General features: G+C 35.1%; 1 protein-coding gene across 2 annotated transcripts in view; it reads left to right on the forward strand.

Annotated features, from left to right (window-relative positions):
- The window catches only part of EIF2A (eukaryotic translation initiation factor 2A), a 44,714-nt gene extending 29,001 nt beyond the window's left edge, over positions 1–15,713 (forward strand). For both annotated transcript variants that reach the window (XM_045850865.1, XM_045850866.1), the window contains 5 exons: positions 503–1,074; positions 5,033–5,146; positions 12,270–12,398; positions 14,687–14,752; positions 15,343–15,713. In XM_045850865.1, coding sequence (XP_045706821.1) covers positions 503–1,074; positions 5,033–5,146; positions 12,270–12,398; positions 14,687–14,752; positions 15,343–15,408 — 947 coding nt within the window. In that variant the 3' untranslated portion in view covers positions 15,409–15,713. The remainder of the gene's footprint in view (positions 1–502; positions 1,075–5,032; positions 5,147–12,269; positions 12,399–14,686; positions 14,753–15,342) is intronic.
- The last annotated feature ends 1,177 nt before the right edge of the window (positions 15,714–16,890 follow it).

Here is a 16,890-nt window from a genome sequence, read left to right on the forward strand (position 1 = left end):
CAACACAAAAATCATAAATTTACTTAAAACCTTTTTTTTTGCTTGTCAGTTTTTGTTAAGGTTTGTGTATTTAATGTGTCGTCCAAGATAACTCTTCTAGTGTGGCCCAGAGACACCAAAAGGTTGGACACCCCTGGTAGAGGGACTTATTTTTGTGGCATTTTTTATATAGTTTATATTTTTATTACTATGTACATATACTACCTAGTTCAATAAAAACTAGTTTGTTAATAACTAGTAGTAATGACCTATACTACTATGAGCCCACATTGCCAAAATGTAAAAGAAATTAAGATTTGCTAGAGACTCTTAAATAAATTTATGATTATACATTAATTTCCATAGTATATCATGTAAAAATACTTTAATTTTAACATACCATAAAATTTTTGGATATTTTTTACTTTTTGACATGCTTGGGTATTATGTTATTTAATTTGTATTAATAAACATTATAGTAATATAAATCATTGCTAATTTGGGCTTTATATTATTTTTCTAGCAAAAAATGGCCCCATTTATGATGTAGTTTGGAATTCTAGCTCTACTGAGTTTTGTGCTGTTTATGGTTTTATGCCGGCCAAAGCGACAGTTTTCAACTTGAAGTGTGATCCTGTGTTTGACTTTGGAACTGGTCCTCGTAATGCAGCCTACTATAGCCCTCATGGACACATATTAGTGCTGGCTGGATTTGGAAACCTGAGGGGACAAATGGAAGTGTGGGATGTTAAAAACTACAAACTTATTTCTAAACCAGTGGCCTCTGATTCTACATATTTTGCATGGTGCCCAGATGGTGAGCATATTTTAACAGCCACGTGTGCTCCCAGGTTACGTGTTAATAATGGCTACAAGATTTGGCATTATACTGGCTCCGTCTTACACAAGTATGATGTGCCATCAAACGCAGAATTATGGCAGGTTTCTTGGCAGCCATTTTTAGATGGAGTATTTCCAGCAAAAACAATAACTTACCAAGCAGTTCCAAGTGACGTACCCAGTGAAGAACCTAAAGCTGCAACAGCTTATAGACCCCCAGCTTTAAGAAATAAACCAATCACCAATTCCAAACTGGTAAGTCAAGTTTTACTACTTTGGTAGGAAAAGGTTTCTAGTGTGTGGAGTTCTTTACACCTGCTTATCCTCAGGCATGTTCTTGTGTTACTTAGTACCTGATTAGATTATAAACTCAAGAATAGAAACCATGCAGAACCTATTGCTGAAAATGGTGAACAGCTCATATTAAGTTGACAAAGAGGTTAATGTGAAACAGTTCACATTTTGCATGTCTGAGATAGATAACTGAGCATGGCACACTGGCTTTGTAGATCATGGGCTCAAATTCAGATGCCTCTCAGGTTAGGCTGGTAATGGAAGGCAGTGGTGATTGGGAGAGGACGGTGGCAGGAAGAGATCCTGCCCTCCCTAAAGGCTGCACCACCACACGGCAGCAGCTCATGGTTTTCATAGGAGATTTTAGGCCCAGTTTGCTAAAATATTTGATTTTTCAAGATAAAACAAGTCTGGATGTTTATGTAAAATTTCTCTATTTCCAAAACACTGTTGCTCAAACAGAAGATTTGTTGTCCTTAGGCCATCAGTTTCTATCTCTGTTGGAAAGTTATTACCACTGCATTGGTCAGATTCTTAACTGCTTTAAAATGTTAGCATTTCAGAGCTCAGGAGAAAGCATTTATAAATGATCTGAATTTTGGGATGATGTTAAGGAGTAAAGTTGCTCTGTAAGTCTGTCCATTATTTATTAGAAAGATGACAATACAACAGATGTAAACTAAAACTGGTCCAAGTAAACAGGGATATATAGTTACTTAATTATTAGACACTCAAGGAAGTAAATACTTTTTAAAAGGGTAAAGTATTTGCCCTAGCTGGTGTGGCTCAGTGGATTGAGTGCCAGCCTATGAACCAAAGGGTCACTGGTTCAATTTCAAGACAGGACACATGCCTGGGTTGCAGGCCAGGTCCCCAGTTGCGGGTGAGAGAGGCAACCACACGTTGATGTTTCTCTCCCTCACTTTTTCCCTCCCTTCTACTCTCTCAAAATAAATAAATAAAATCTTTTTTTTTAAAGGATGAAACATTCCTTTGCCTTCCTTGTGCCACTTCTAACCCTCTCAAAACAAAAATAACAACCTTCCTTTTCTTTAAAATGTAGCAGTGGTCTGTGACTTCTTAAAATGTTCTGTTTAAACATTTTTGTTGTATTAAATTATTTAGTAAATATATATAAAAACTTACTTAACAAATTAAGCCCTATTTATGATATTTTTATTAGATCAAAAAAGAAAGTATATTGTAGTCTTTAGCTTTGTCTGATGTATATTGAAATGTTTCTAAGATAAAAACAGGAGTAACCTCAGCCTATCCTGTTTTTTAAATCTGAGTAAGATAGCAGAAGTAGAATTTTGAATTAGTGTATATTTTTATTCTCTGACCCATAAAACTAGTTTGTTTTGGTGGAGGAAGGTAGAGAAATTAATATAAAAAGATTATAGTTTGAAAATGGTGATAAAACTAGGTAAGAACTTTTTAAAACCAAAATTTTTTAACATTTAAGGTGTTCACCGAGTTTTTGCTTTTGTATGTGACAAGGTAATTATGTGATCCTGACAAATCATTTTAGTTCAAGTAACCACTAATAAGTTTTTGTTTGTGTCTAATTCCAGAGTTAAGTAAATGACAAAGAAAATGCTGTCAAGAAATTACTAGAAAAAAGATGTTCTAGTTGACAACTTCACAAAGGCAGGGGAGTTACATAGCAGAAGGGGGGGAAAAAAAGGTGCTGGGATTCTTCCCCTTGAAGAAAAAAATTGTGTTTTTTATAAGTAAAAATTTGTATATAAGTTATACTTTGAAGGTGTTTCTTGGCTTTCAAAAAAAACCTCCACTTTTATTTTATGTCCATCAAATAGTTACATAATAGATATAACTGAAGAAACAAATTGTATTAGGGAGAGTGAAATTCTGTACAATGGGCGCATAGTACTAAAGCCAGAAAAGCTCATGATCTGTAGTAGCTGTGTGGATTTTTTTTTTTTGTCTTGAATGAAAGTCCGTCAGTCTACATGGTGCTCATAGTGTTGAAGAGATTTGTAACTCATTCTTTCTTCTTGCATCATTTTTAATTGCTTTGTCATTTTTTGAGGTTCTCATCAGTAGAAACTTGGAGCTAGAACAAGGTACTGTAGAAGAGCCCACTACTGAAAGAATTTTGATGTATAAAAAAATGCTCAGCACATATTAGTATATCTTAACTCACATTGTATGCAGTGGAGACAAAAAAAAGGAAATGACAGAGGCGTGGTCTCCAAGTTTTTCTGTTTTGCATTGTGGGTTTTTATATGCAGAGTGGGACAAAAGTAGGTTTACAGTTTTTCATATGGAAAAATACTACAATAATTAATAAATAGTAACTGAAAAATAAACTCTGTTTCGTGTACTCACAACTACTTTTTCCCCACCCTGTATTCCACTGCTTCAAGTAGGGATATGTATGCACAAAGAACTTTGATGATCTGAAATAGTTAATGCTACTGCTAAGATAAAGTCACTGTGGTTTCTTATTTATTCCTCTGTATCTTAAATGATTGAGCCCTGCCCATTTCCTCGTAACACTTACAAATACAATGCTGATCTGAGATCTAGTAATCAAGAAACTTCATAGAAATCTGGTCCTTGTGATGTGCCAAGTGTGACAGAGTCTAAGAGACAGTTAACACTAAGGTAATAGCAATTCAGAGAAAATCAGTTGGTAGATGAAGATTTTTGCTTAGGGTGAGAACATTTCTGTTCTGCTTCTTAGCAAATTTCATTTATACCACAGGTGGCACACACAAGGCCTGCAGGCTGAATCTGGCCCTCCACTTTGTTTTGTCTGTCCCAGCATCTTATTTCTACCCAGTGGCAGCAGTGCTGAGCTCCTTGCCCCTAGTTAAGGAGTAGTTACATTTATACAGTCCTAAAGTTGCATATGGCCCTTTGAAGGCAACCGCAAGCCTGATGTGTGGCCCCTGGTGAAAATGAGTGTGACAGCCCTGGTTCATACAATACAGTGTTATTTACTGTAGTCACCATGTTGTACATTAGATGCTTCTTGATCTTAATTCACCGTCTTTCTATTGTGGAATATAGTTGATATCTCTCTGGTTATATAAATATCTGATTATGGAAATTATTGTCCATTTTCATTGTATAATCTGACCAGTTACTTAGATTTTTGTAGGCCACTTCACTATGTTAATCCTGGATTTATAATTATGCAGTTACTTACTCCTTTCTATTTAATTTATTTTTCTGTTCTAGTTTTCCTATTTGCTTTTATTTTTACCTTCTAATCCCTGATTTTGCAAGTAAAAAAACTAGAAAATAGCCCTGGCCAGGAAGCTTGGTTGGGTGAAGCATCATTCTGTCCCCCAAAAGATTACAGGTTCAGTTCCCAGCCAGGGCACATACCTAGGTTGCAGGTTTGATCCCCAGTCAGGGCACATACAGGAAACAACCAGGCAGTGTTTCTCTTTCTCTCTGTCTCTTTCTCCCTCCCACCCCCCACTGCCTCTCATTTTAAAATCAATAGACATATCAAGTGAGGATTTCTTTAAAAGATCTAGCAAATAATTCTTAGTGCAAAGAAAATAAATGAGGAAACTGGCTTTCTGTTGGCAGCAGTCAGATCCAAAAAGATTGCAGAAGAAACTATTGTTGATATCTAATTCCACAAGAATCATGTGTCAGTAGTGATACTAAAAAAAAAAATTCCATTGTTTAAACAAAACTGAAGTGAATTTTGCCAACTCTTATGTAAGAAACAGATATCTATGAATAGGAAGATCCTCTTAAATCCATCCCAAAGTCGGAATGTGCCTACTAATCAGAGTTTTGAAATCTTCTTTGCCGGTGATCTTAAATTTGATAAAATAAGTTTATCCCAGATTAGCAAAGTTTTTAAATTTTGTATGCATTTTAAAAAACATGGACTCTATTTCAAAGTTGTTTATTTTACGTTTTTCCATAGCATGAGGAGGAACCACCTCAGAATATGAAACCACAACCAGGAAATGATAAGCCGTTATCAAAAACAGCCCTTAAAAATCAAAGGAAACATGAAGCTAAGAAAGCTGCAAAGCAGGTATTAAAACAAAATAAATTAGCTTTAAACCTTAAAAGTTTTGTTGATTTAAAGACTTGATTGTTATGTTATAGAATGAAGTAACAGCTGGAGTTAGACTTAGAATTTCTTTCTTTTGTGTTTGATTGTGAATATTATTAAAGTATTCTCATGTATGTAAAAGGAGATAAAGGAGACTGGCTCTGATCTTTAAACCTGAAACTCTTATTGGATTCTGTAGTATGTTACTTGCTGTAGACCTTTGTGTTTAAAATTTTGTGAAATGGTATAGTTTGCTTTCTTGAAAATGTGTTTGTTAAGAGAGAGATAAAGTGCATGACTGTGAAGCCATTTTATCACTCAGTATTATATTACTTTAGGAAATTATTCATTTGGGAATCTAAATACCAGAAGTACCCAAACAATAGAGTTGTTCTAAAGTAATTTTTAATATAGTAATTTTTAATAAAGTAATTTTATAGTTGCAACACCGTACCAATGTAATAATAGACCAATTGTGGTCATGTATGACTTACAGTGGTAGACCTCCTAGGCTAAGACTTTCTGGTTAGTGAAGTCATGGTAACTACATACTAGTGATTCAAATAATGTGGTGTTGCTGGTAATACTTGAATTTTTTTGGTAGTTCTAGGTTGCTTATTTGTTTTGGTAGGCAATAAACTGTTTTAAGGTGTAGAATTGCTTTATACAACCATATTCTGGGCTTTAAAAAAACCAGGGCACTCTTTTGTAGTTAATAGATTTCATCCAGTAATATCTTTAAATAGTTCAGGTTTAGGTCATTCTGAGCTAAGTAATATACTCCTTGTATTAGACTTGTACAAAAGCAGGATGTGTGCTTTCATCATTATTGGCGGAGACCTCTGCTAGCCCTGAATGTTACAAGTTAGTAGTGTCCTTATAGCCACTAGTAGATAAGATGCCTTCTTACTTTTTTCCTAGTTAAATATACAATATAATTGACAAATAAAAAAATTTAACTATACAATGTGATGATTTGATATAGATGTACATGGTAAAAGGATCCCCACAGTCAAGTTAATTAAATGTCTATCACCTCACACTGTCTTCTTGGGGGTGAAAACACTTCAAGTTCTGTTCTCTCATCAAATTTTACTGATACAGTACAGTACTATCAACTGTAGTCACCATGTTCTACATTAGATCCTCAGACACTATCTTATACCTGAAAGTTATATCAACCTCTACACTTCTGCCACGCCCCAGCCCCTTGCAACCACCATACTACTCTCTATTTCTGAGTTTGATTTTTTTTTAGATTCCACATGTACAGTGATACCATCCAGTATTTTATCTTTCTCTGTCTGGCTTATTTCATTTAGCATAATGGCTCTGGTTCATTCATGTTGGTGTAAATTGCAAAATTTCTCTTTTTAAAATACATGTATGTATTACATATACATGTGTAATTCATATATGTACACACACACACACAGAGTCCAGTAGAAGTAAGGCCTACTTGAGTGTGGTTGGTAGGATAATAATATGGGTATAATAATTTATAGTTTTCATTTGAACATTTCACCTAAAATAGTATATGGTGTGCTTGAGTGTGATAGTATTATATTATAGAATTACATGCTTATAATATTGTTATAAAATATTGTATAATAAAAAAGGGACATTATTTGTGCTGTACCCTGTATACACACACACACGTGTACAATGTACACGTGTACACACACACATGTGTGTGTAACTTAACTGTGTTTCACACCTTGGCTGTTGTGGATAATGCTGCATTGAACATGGGAATACAGATGTCTCTTTGAGGTAATGATTTTGTTTCCTTTCGGTATATACCCCAAAGTGGGGTTGTAAATCATATGATAGCTCTTTTTTAAATTTCTTTTTTTTTTATTTTCTTTTTCATTTTTTATTTTTAACTATAGTAGACATACATTGTTATAGCAGTTTCAGGTGCACAACCCAGTGATTAGACATTATGTAACTTACCAAGTCATTACCCCAGCAATATCGTGCCCATCTGACACTATACATATTTATTAGAATATTATTGACTGTATTCCTTATGCTGTACTTTACATCCCTATGACTGTTTTGTAACAATCAATTTTCACTTAATTGCTTCACCTTTCATCCAGCCATCAACTCTCCTAGTTGGCAACTGTCAAAATGTTCTCCATATCTGTGAGTCTGTTTCTGTTCTGTTTGTTCATTTATCTGGTTTTTAAGATTCAATTGTTGACAGGTATGTACTTATAGCAATTTTATCGTACATATTTTTATCTTCTCCTTAAAAAGACCCTTTAACATTTCATATAATACTGGTTTGATGGTGATGGGCTTCAATAGCTTTTTCTTGTCTGGGAAGCTCTTTATATGTCCTTTAATTCTAAATGATAGCATTGCTGGGTAAAGTAGTCTTGGTTGTAGGTCCTTGCTTTTCACCACTTGCAAATCCCCTCTGACCTATAAAGTTTCTCTTGAGCAATCAGGTGACAGTCTTAGGGGAGCTCCCTTGTAGGTAAGTAACTCTTTTCTTTTGCTGCTGTTAAGATTCTCTCTTTGTCTTTACCCTTTTACATTTTAATTATGATGTGTCTTGGTATGAGCCTCTTTTGTTTCATCTTGTTTGGGATGCTCTGTGCTTCCTAGACTTGTATGTCCATTTTCTTCATGAGGTTAGGGAACTTTTCTGTCATAATTTTTTCAAGTAAGTTTTCAACTTCTTGCTTTCTCTCTTCTCGTTGTAGCACCCCCATGTTGCAAATATTGGTACATTTGAAGTTGTCGCAGAGGCTCTTTATGTTATCCTCTTTTTTTTTTAATTCTTTTTTCTTTTTGCTATTCTGATTAGGTGTTTTTTTGTTTTCTTATATTCTAAATCACTGATTTGATTCTCAGCTTTATGTCCTCTACTGTTGATTCTGTGTAAATTATTCTTCATTTCAGTTAGTGTATCCTTTACTTCTGACTGGTCCTTTTTGTGCTGTTGAGGTTTTCACTATAAGTTCATTGAGCATCCTTATAACCAGTGTTTTGAACTCTGCATATAGTAGGTTGTCTCCGTTTTGTTTAGTTCTTTTTCTGGAGTTCCATTCTTTCTTTTGGGCCATGTTTCTTTATCTCCATATTTTGACAGCCTCTCTGTATTTGTTTCTGTGTATTAGATAGAGCTGCTGTGTCCCCCAGGCTTGGTAAAGTGGCCTAATGTAGTAGATGTTCTGAAGGTTCTAGTGGTACAGCCTTCATGATCACCCAAGCTGGGCACTTAAGGTGCATTCCCTCTGAATGCATTCCCCCTGAATAGTCCATGCAGGGACATGGACTATGTGTGCTCTCCTCTTATAGTTAGGCCTTGATTGTTGAAACATCAATGGGAAGGGTTTATCCCCAGGGGAGTCAGCTGCAAGGACCAGCTGTGACCATTAACCTCTGGCCACCATGGAGGATCAGCTTGTCACACATCATGCCTTACTTCAGTGGGGCTCTGGTGCCCATTGAATGTGTTGCTTCAATGAGGGCTCTGGTCTGTCTCTTGAATGTGTTGCTTGTCGAGGTGATTTGGTGTTGGTGCTTCACTGTGGTCTGAAACTGTTCACCGGGTGTGCTGGCTCTGGAACCTCCCAAGAGGTTCAGGCCAAGGTTAGCCACCGCCTGTGTTCTGTCCTGTCCCATGACCGCCAAGTGTGAGCTACAAAGTCATCTGCAGATGGCTGCTACTTGTGCTGGGGTTTGAATGTGCCCCAGCTCGGCCAAGCTGTAAACCAAGTACAGCTGCTGTTGGTGCGAGGCTGGGGCCACCTAGTGAGAGGTACGGGGAGCTGCTGAGGCCAGATGCTGCTTGTTTGAGAGATTTTAGGAAAATAGGAAGCATGAGCCAAGACAAGCCATTCATATAGAAAAGCCACTGGAAACACTGTGGGTGGGCCTGAAAACTGGGTAGGGTACGGTCTCAGGGAATCACCAGGGCAGGGCAAACAGTATTAGCTAGGTTGATGGAGTCTCAGATACGGCACCCTGCCTGCCAGCACTGTTGGTGGCTAGGGTTAGAGGGGGCACATCAAAGAAACAACAGCCTCTTCCAGCACTTTTGTCTGGGAGAAAGCTGTCCCCTACCCTCCAGCTCTTGCCCTGACGCTGGACATTTCATTTCCTCCCTGTGTGTCTCTGGTGCCTTTCAAGCTGCTGCCCTCATGCTGGAGCTCAGAGTTAGTCTGCACGGGGCCACTTTGAGAGGAACTGTCTGGGACTTCAAGAGCCTCCCTCTCCCTCAGCCTCAATCTCTGCTTGTTTTCACAGTCAGGAGTTTTGGGGACTTCTCTTTGTGGCACTGGAACTCTGGGCTGGGAGGCCTCGTGTAGGGCTGGGACCCCTCATTCCTCCAGGGGGACCTCCATAGCTGAGATACCCCTCCTAATTTTTATCTGCCACATTTGGGTTTGGAGTCAGCCCATTCCATGTCTCCACTTCTACCACCAGTCTTCAAGTAGCTTCTTCTTTAATTTTCTAGTTGTAGGACTTTCATTTGGCTTGATTTCAGGTTGTTCTGAATGATAGTTGATATGTAGTTTAGCTGTGATTTTGATGTGTTTTGGGAAGAGGCCAGTACAACATTTACCTATGCTACCATCTTGACTGGAAGCCTGCTGCTCCCACTTTGCTGGGTCCCCTGGCCTTCTGGGTCAGGCATGGGCTGCTATCTTCCCAGAGACCAGCAGTTCATCAGTCTATTTTCAGTTTCTTAAGGAACCTCCATATTGTTTTCCATAACAGTAGTACAAGATTCTTTGTAATAGAGATTGAAGGACCTTCTGAAACATACCCACTTTAGAATCCTATTTTATAAGTGATATTTCTTCCTTTTATCAGATATTTTCAATATGGCTGTCACTGGTACTGTGCTAAGGTGCCTTTGCAGTAAAACATCAGTTGTTTATTTTGTGTGTTTTTCTGATAAAATTTGCATTGGGGTCATAGAATCAGTATGTCTTACTTACAAAAATCAATTTAAAATATTTGAACTTTCTTAAAGAGAGCCCTAGTGACTTTTTAAAAGAAACAATTGGTGCCATTGATGTAAAACATTTAATTACAAAAACAAACACCTGCACCACTGCATACAACCGGGCAGTCACCCACGTACTCCACACAAAAGATAGCACTATCACTGCATCATTTATGGAGTCCCTCTTGGTGTGTTTTCCAGTGATGGCAGAGGTTTTCTCCTTGCAAGATTATCCTTTCTGTAAGCACTTTAGAGACAACTGGCTGGAGTTAGCAAAAGTTATGGCTGTGTACTAGTACGAAGATAAATGATCCATGACAGTAGCACCTGGACCATACCTTCTCAGCCCTGACTCCAGGTTAAGTAACCAAAGATAAGGGAGTCAGATGCACATGATCTAATCAAGTACTTTCATAAACTGATGATGGTTTTATAAGCTTATCAACTATAACAAAAAAGAATTGAAACTAAAACTTTAACTCTACTATATGCGTATTCTTTCCAGAGAATGACCAGAATTTGAGTATCATTATGCAGATATTTTAACATATTCTTGATTATTTAAAATAGGATAGAAAATTAAATTTTGTATTTTATCTAACTTTAATAGTTTTTACATTTATAACATTAACCTTCCTTTGCAGTAGAAAAATTAATATTCTGAACTCATTACAAACAAATAAATTTAAAATTTTTTTATCTGATGTCAAAAGTGAATTTTGATAGGCAAAGTCTCTCTTCTCCTTTTATCTACTCTTTAATTTTATATTATGAAAAATGTCAGACTACATATTATCAGAAACTTATAGGCTTCTTAAGAGTAGAAACTAAATAGTTTCTTTCTGAGTACTTTTAAAGTGCTCAGTAATGTGTTTTCACATAAAAAGTAAGGAATTAATTTTTACTGCACTGGAATGTACAAAAAAGTGCAACTCTGAGTAAGAGGTTTTGGATGCTTGGGTCCTATGTACTCCACTGGGAACTGTACGAAGAAGTAGAAGCCCTACGTTGATGGCAACAAAAACTTAAATAACTTTGTTCCCCTTCTTGTCAAAATGCATGTCTTAACTTAAATACAAAAGGAATGTCATCCCTTTTCTCTTTCATTTATTTAGCATGTGCACTAAGGCACATATGATGCTGGGGGCACAAGTAGAACAGTGAACAAGGAAACCTCGGGTGCAGTCTGAGGGATAGTGCATACGGTGTTAGAGTAGGGCTACATACCACGTGTTGCACACCTAGCTAATCTGGTCTCCTGGGAGGTGAGGAGATCTTCCAGGAGGCCAAAAGTTTAAGTAGAGTTAGCTAGGTCATCTGAGGGTATTCTAGGAATAAGGAACAGTCAACAAGAATAGTAAACATGAAGGCCAGGAAACGAGTTTTATAGCACCTTACGGGAAATAAAGATGGTTCAGAACCAGTGGTACCTCAGTGAGGAGGGATGAGGCCAGAAAGGTCATCAGAGGTCTGATCATATTGAGAGCAATATAGTATCATTTTCAGGGGGGGAAAGTTTTCAAAGGCACTATGTCGCAGAGTTCAATTGAAACGATTATAAATCTCTATAGGACTTGTCCTGTAGCATCATCCATTACATGTACTTCATCATACATATTCGTAGTTTTGGAGGATATCATAAGAGTAAAACTTCAGGTACCTTAATTAGAAAATCCTTCTCACATTTCCAAAACATCCATATAATGGCACCTCCCAAAATATCCAAAAATTTTGAATGCTTATTGGCTCATACAGACACCTGCTGGTTTGCTCTGCTAAGGTATTTCATTTCTTTTTTTAAATTATATTCTAACATAATATTCTTAAAAATTTTTGTTATATTACTTTAAATTATAGATTTACCAAAGTATTGCCTATGGCAAATATTACAGTAAAAACCTTTGGGTTGTATCATTATACTTTGATATTTTTTTAAGTTGGTTGTTTATCATGGGGCGATGCCACATACTTTATGGGGCCTTCCATGTAGACCCTCTCTTTATATAAAATGTGGCATAAAAGATAAAATCACATTTTTGTTTCTGCATTTTATATACCAAGGCTGTTTTGGTTGAAACACTCTGATGTTTGCATTTTAGAAAATTAAATTTTTTTAAATATTTCCTGCAGGAAGCAAGAGGTGAAAAAAGTCTAGATTTGGCACCTACTCCTGCCCCACAGAACTCAGCACGGAACACTGTCTCTCAGTCAACCTCCGGAGACCCTGAGGTAGACAAAAAAATCAAGAACCTAAAGAAGGTGAGAGATTTAAATATAAGTCAGATGTGTTTTTTGAAAGAAATATGTAAGAATTATTAAAGAAAGTAATATTTAGATGCCTAAGTATAGGCATCTATGTAGTTTATAGCAGTTCTCATTGTTACTTTCTCACTGTGAAATACTGTAACAGGAATGGCGCTGACTTAAGTTCTCTTCACAAATGTCTAATGGCTATTAGTCTCTTTATTATTGGTTTTTAGAATAATAAGAAATAATATACATTTGCACAGAAATATGCTAAGCACTTTATACTTAGTATTTTACTAGACACACATATGAGACAGTTAGGAACAGAACTTTACCTCAGTTTTAAAGATGAGAAAACAGAAACAAAAAGAAGTTTATTAGTTTGTCAAGTTGCAACAAGTTTGTGGAAATAAAACCAGGTCTCTAGAGCACTTCCCAGGCTGCACTGTTTAGTTTCTCTTTAATGGAGGGTGGGATGGGCTTAGGAGGGCAAAGGGGGGAATATCGGGACAACTCTAGTAGAATAACAATTTTTAAAATCTTAAAAAAAAAAAAAACACCAAAAAACAATAGTTTCGGCTTAAGCCGAAAATATCATCCAGGTACAAAGAGGTGCTAAAATAAGTGGTGAAATTGGTTATATATTTATGTACATATATGCATATATATATTGGGTTGGCCAAAAAGTCGGTTTAGTTTTTTCCATAAAATAAAAGACACAGTTTTCATTTGTACAAATAACTTTATTGATTTAGATATTTTGAGTATATCAGCTATCACCCACATGGTATAATATTGATTGTACTCAATTAATGCTTGGATTTGACCTTTTATCAATTTCAGTTGGTCTACCCAACCATGGAACTAGAGACAAATCTCCAGCACAAAACTTCACAAACCACTTTTGGCACATTTGATTGGTCACAGCACCTTCTCCATACCACTACATATGTCTTTTTTTGCATTTCAGTTACATTTTTACCTTTCTTGAAATAATAAAGCATAATATGCTGAAAATGTTGCATATTTTCTTCCATCTTCAATATTAAAATGGCTGCACAAAAATCCACCAATTGTTTTTTTAAATGTACACCAATATGACAGCTGTCAAAATACAATCTAACAAAATTGTTTTGAATTTAACAAAATTGTTTTGAAGTTAAAGCACTACTAGCTTGGAAAATATTTCATCAAATCTCATGTTCTTATTTTTTTCAGAGCTGCAGTTTATTTATTTTTATTGATTTTAGAGAGAGAGGAGGGGAGAAAGAGAAATGTCCGTTTGTTTCATTTATTGATGCATTCATTGGTTGATTCCTGTATGGGCCCTGACTGGGGACAAAACCCGCAACCTTGGTGTATCTGGACAACACACTAACCCACTGAGCTACTCCAGACAGGGATTATTAATTTATTCTTACATTTTTCAGTTAAAGTTGACAATCAATGTTGTATTAATTCCAGCTGTACAACACAGTGGTTAGACATTTACATAATTTCTGGAGTGGTTCTCCCCAATAAGTCTAGTGCCCACTGACAACATGCTGTACTTTACATCCCCTATGTTCTTAACATATCTAATTTTACATTTAATTAAAAAAAAATAGTTCACCTTAGCATTTTAACAGACTGTTCTTAATACAAACGAAAGATAATTGATCCCTTTATTCAGGGTTCACATTCATATGATTGAATTGTTAGTAAGGAAATTTACCGTATTTTGCCATGTATAATGTGCACCTTTTTGCCCAAATTTTGGAGGGAAAAATAAGGATACTCATTATACATGAGTAGCACTAATTCCATATTTCTGTAAATATTTTTCATTCTTTTATTTATGCTTATGCATTAAAAGTGTAACTCTAGAAAGCATTAATGATATCTGTATGCAAAATAATACCCTGGAATATGATAATCAGTTTTATTGAACTTACAACAAGAAACTTGCAATGAAAACAGTTTCAGCCAACATTCAACTTATCCACAGGTAAGTAAGATAGATAATGCTGATTGTTATCCACTTGATAAGGTAGGTGATGTGGACTTTATTTTTGAACTGTAATATGTTCAAAAGTAAATGTTAAAATTCCTTTGTAATACAAAAAACAAGCATCTAAATATAAATGAATAAAGAATTAAATTAAAAAATTAAAACAAAAGATCTTTTTTCTTGAAAGTTTTGGCCAAAAACATGGGTGTGCATTATACATGGGAGCACATTATACACATCAAAATATAGTACATTCTAAAATGAATTATTCTTCCTTCCTCCTTACTTATGATATATTTGATGTTTGCAGAAACTAAAAGCAATAGAACAACTGAAAGAACAAGCAGCAACTGGAAAACAGCTGGAAAAAAATCAGGTCTGTATTTCTCACTTAGGTGCATGCCTACCCTTCATTTTTTTTATAATAAGCAATTGTTTAACTGGGTAAAGAGCACATGGATTTTAAAAACTCCTTTTGGAAATTATATGCCATATTTTTTAAATTTTTTTACTCTTAAACAGGGAAAAAGATAGGGGGAGACATAATGTAGATCATAGTGAATGAAAAAGCTACTATTTAAGAGGTGTATTAGCACTATTGCTGCTAAAAAATAAGAGCATTTACTATGTTAGAGAAATACAAGATTCTCTTTCTTCCTGTATCTTGGGTTGCACCGCTCTGTTTTTGCCCCTTCCCCTCCTCTTTACCTCAGCACTTTAAGCCCAGGGATAAAATGGAAAGTGTACTAGACCTAAAGGAATGCAGCAAGACAGCTTCTGCCCTTTGCCCCCTTGATTCATACCAGATAGCGTATTAGAACTTGTTTTAAATCTGTGTTTACCCGTGGATCCAATAAAGTGTCAGAAATACTGTCTCTAAATATTTTCTTCTTTGCTATTTTGTCTGTCGAGACAATAATTATTTTATTTCCTATTTAATGACTTCATTGTTTTAAACTTTTCTAGTTGGAGAAAATTCAAAAAGAGAAAGCCCTTCTCCAGGAGCTGGAAGATTTGGAATTGGGTGTTTAAAGATTCACAGACAACATGTTGCTTAGCAGAAATAGTGAAAACACATCTTCTGTTAAGTTCATTGGTGTATACTGAATATTCATGCACCCACAGTTAACATCCATGATTCTGTATGTGTGAAATTACTTAATAATGCCAATTACAATTGATTTTTGTATCCTGCATCTTATATCATGTTAATATATGATATAAAAAAGAGACTCATGAATTTTCTAGCTAAGTGAGACAGATTGAAAACAATGTCATTGTTTTTTAGTAGGGGGCAGTATTTACCCTATACATGAATAAAAAGATTTTAAATTTAATCAATTTTGGCTTTGTTGTAAGTTTCTCACTCCAGACATCCTGTATTAATTTAGAAGGCAAGTTTAGGAAAGTAGTCTTTTGAATATATAATACGGTTTTCTTGATCAGAACTTTAAAGAAATCCTTAAAAATCAAGTTTAGTAAATGTCTTAAGTTGTTTATATTATTTGTATTATTTGAAGTAAAGTTTTTCTTAGTTCTAAAGTAAATATAGACTTTAAAAATAGAAAATAGTAAAACATTTTCTTCTCATATTTCAAGTAATTAACCTAGTGATTTGAGGATGAGGTGAATACTATCCAGACATGAACTGTGATTATTTTGGTTGTCTTTTCATATGAAAAAAAGATATAATGATGATCCAATACATTTGACTAGCAAAATCAATTCATATTTGGTTTTGAAATCTATTACAATTATTTATTTTCATCAGGTTTACGTTGGAAATAGGCTTTCATTTTCCAGAACTAATAGTTAAACTGATAGGTAGAGAATCCAGAAATACCTTGAGAGACACACAAACAGATAACTGAGTTTACTGATGCCCCACAGTTTTTATTAAGATTTGGTAAAGATCTAATGCATTAAATTTGAATGGTATTTTTTAAATGTTTTGTGTGTGGAGTGTGTGTGTGTGCATATATACTCATGTACATACATTTGCTTTCAACACTAATTTGTTTCTGATAATATTAACTGGCACAAATAGATTACTTTTACAGTATATTACTTTAAAATTTTTTAATGAAATATTAAAGCATTCTGAAACTGAAAATATTTTTTGGCTTGTCAGTCTAACAATTGTTTTAATTAATTCCTGTTTATACCAAATGCATTAATCATTTTTAAAATGGTTATCTGAGCGGTAGTATCATTGAACTTTTTGTTTTAGTTAGATATTTTTTGATTTCTCTAGGGTCATTATTCCTACCAAAAATTTTTTTTAATTTTTCAGAAAGTTATCTGTAATGTCTATGGTAAATAAATAACATTCACAAACAAGACAGAACCCTCATTGGCTTTTATAAAAATCCAAAGTACAAGAATCCAAGGTAAATGAAGAAGTAGATCAAGAAGTAAAATTCTTATACTCATTTTTTTCTTTACTTCTGTAATGGTTTAAACCATTTAATTCTTTGTAGAGAATTTCTGAGGACACATCAATATAAAAATCAC

This window comes from Phyllostomus hastatus, unplaced genomic scaffold (assembly GCF_019186645.2).
Source record: "Phyllostomus hastatus isolate PE091 unplaced genomic scaffold, TTU_PhHast_1.1 phas_contig_86, whole genome shotgun sequence".
In the NCBI taxonomy this organism is placed as follows: Eukaryota; Metazoa; Chordata; class Mammalia; order Chiroptera; family Phyllostomidae; genus Phyllostomus; species Phyllostomus hastatus.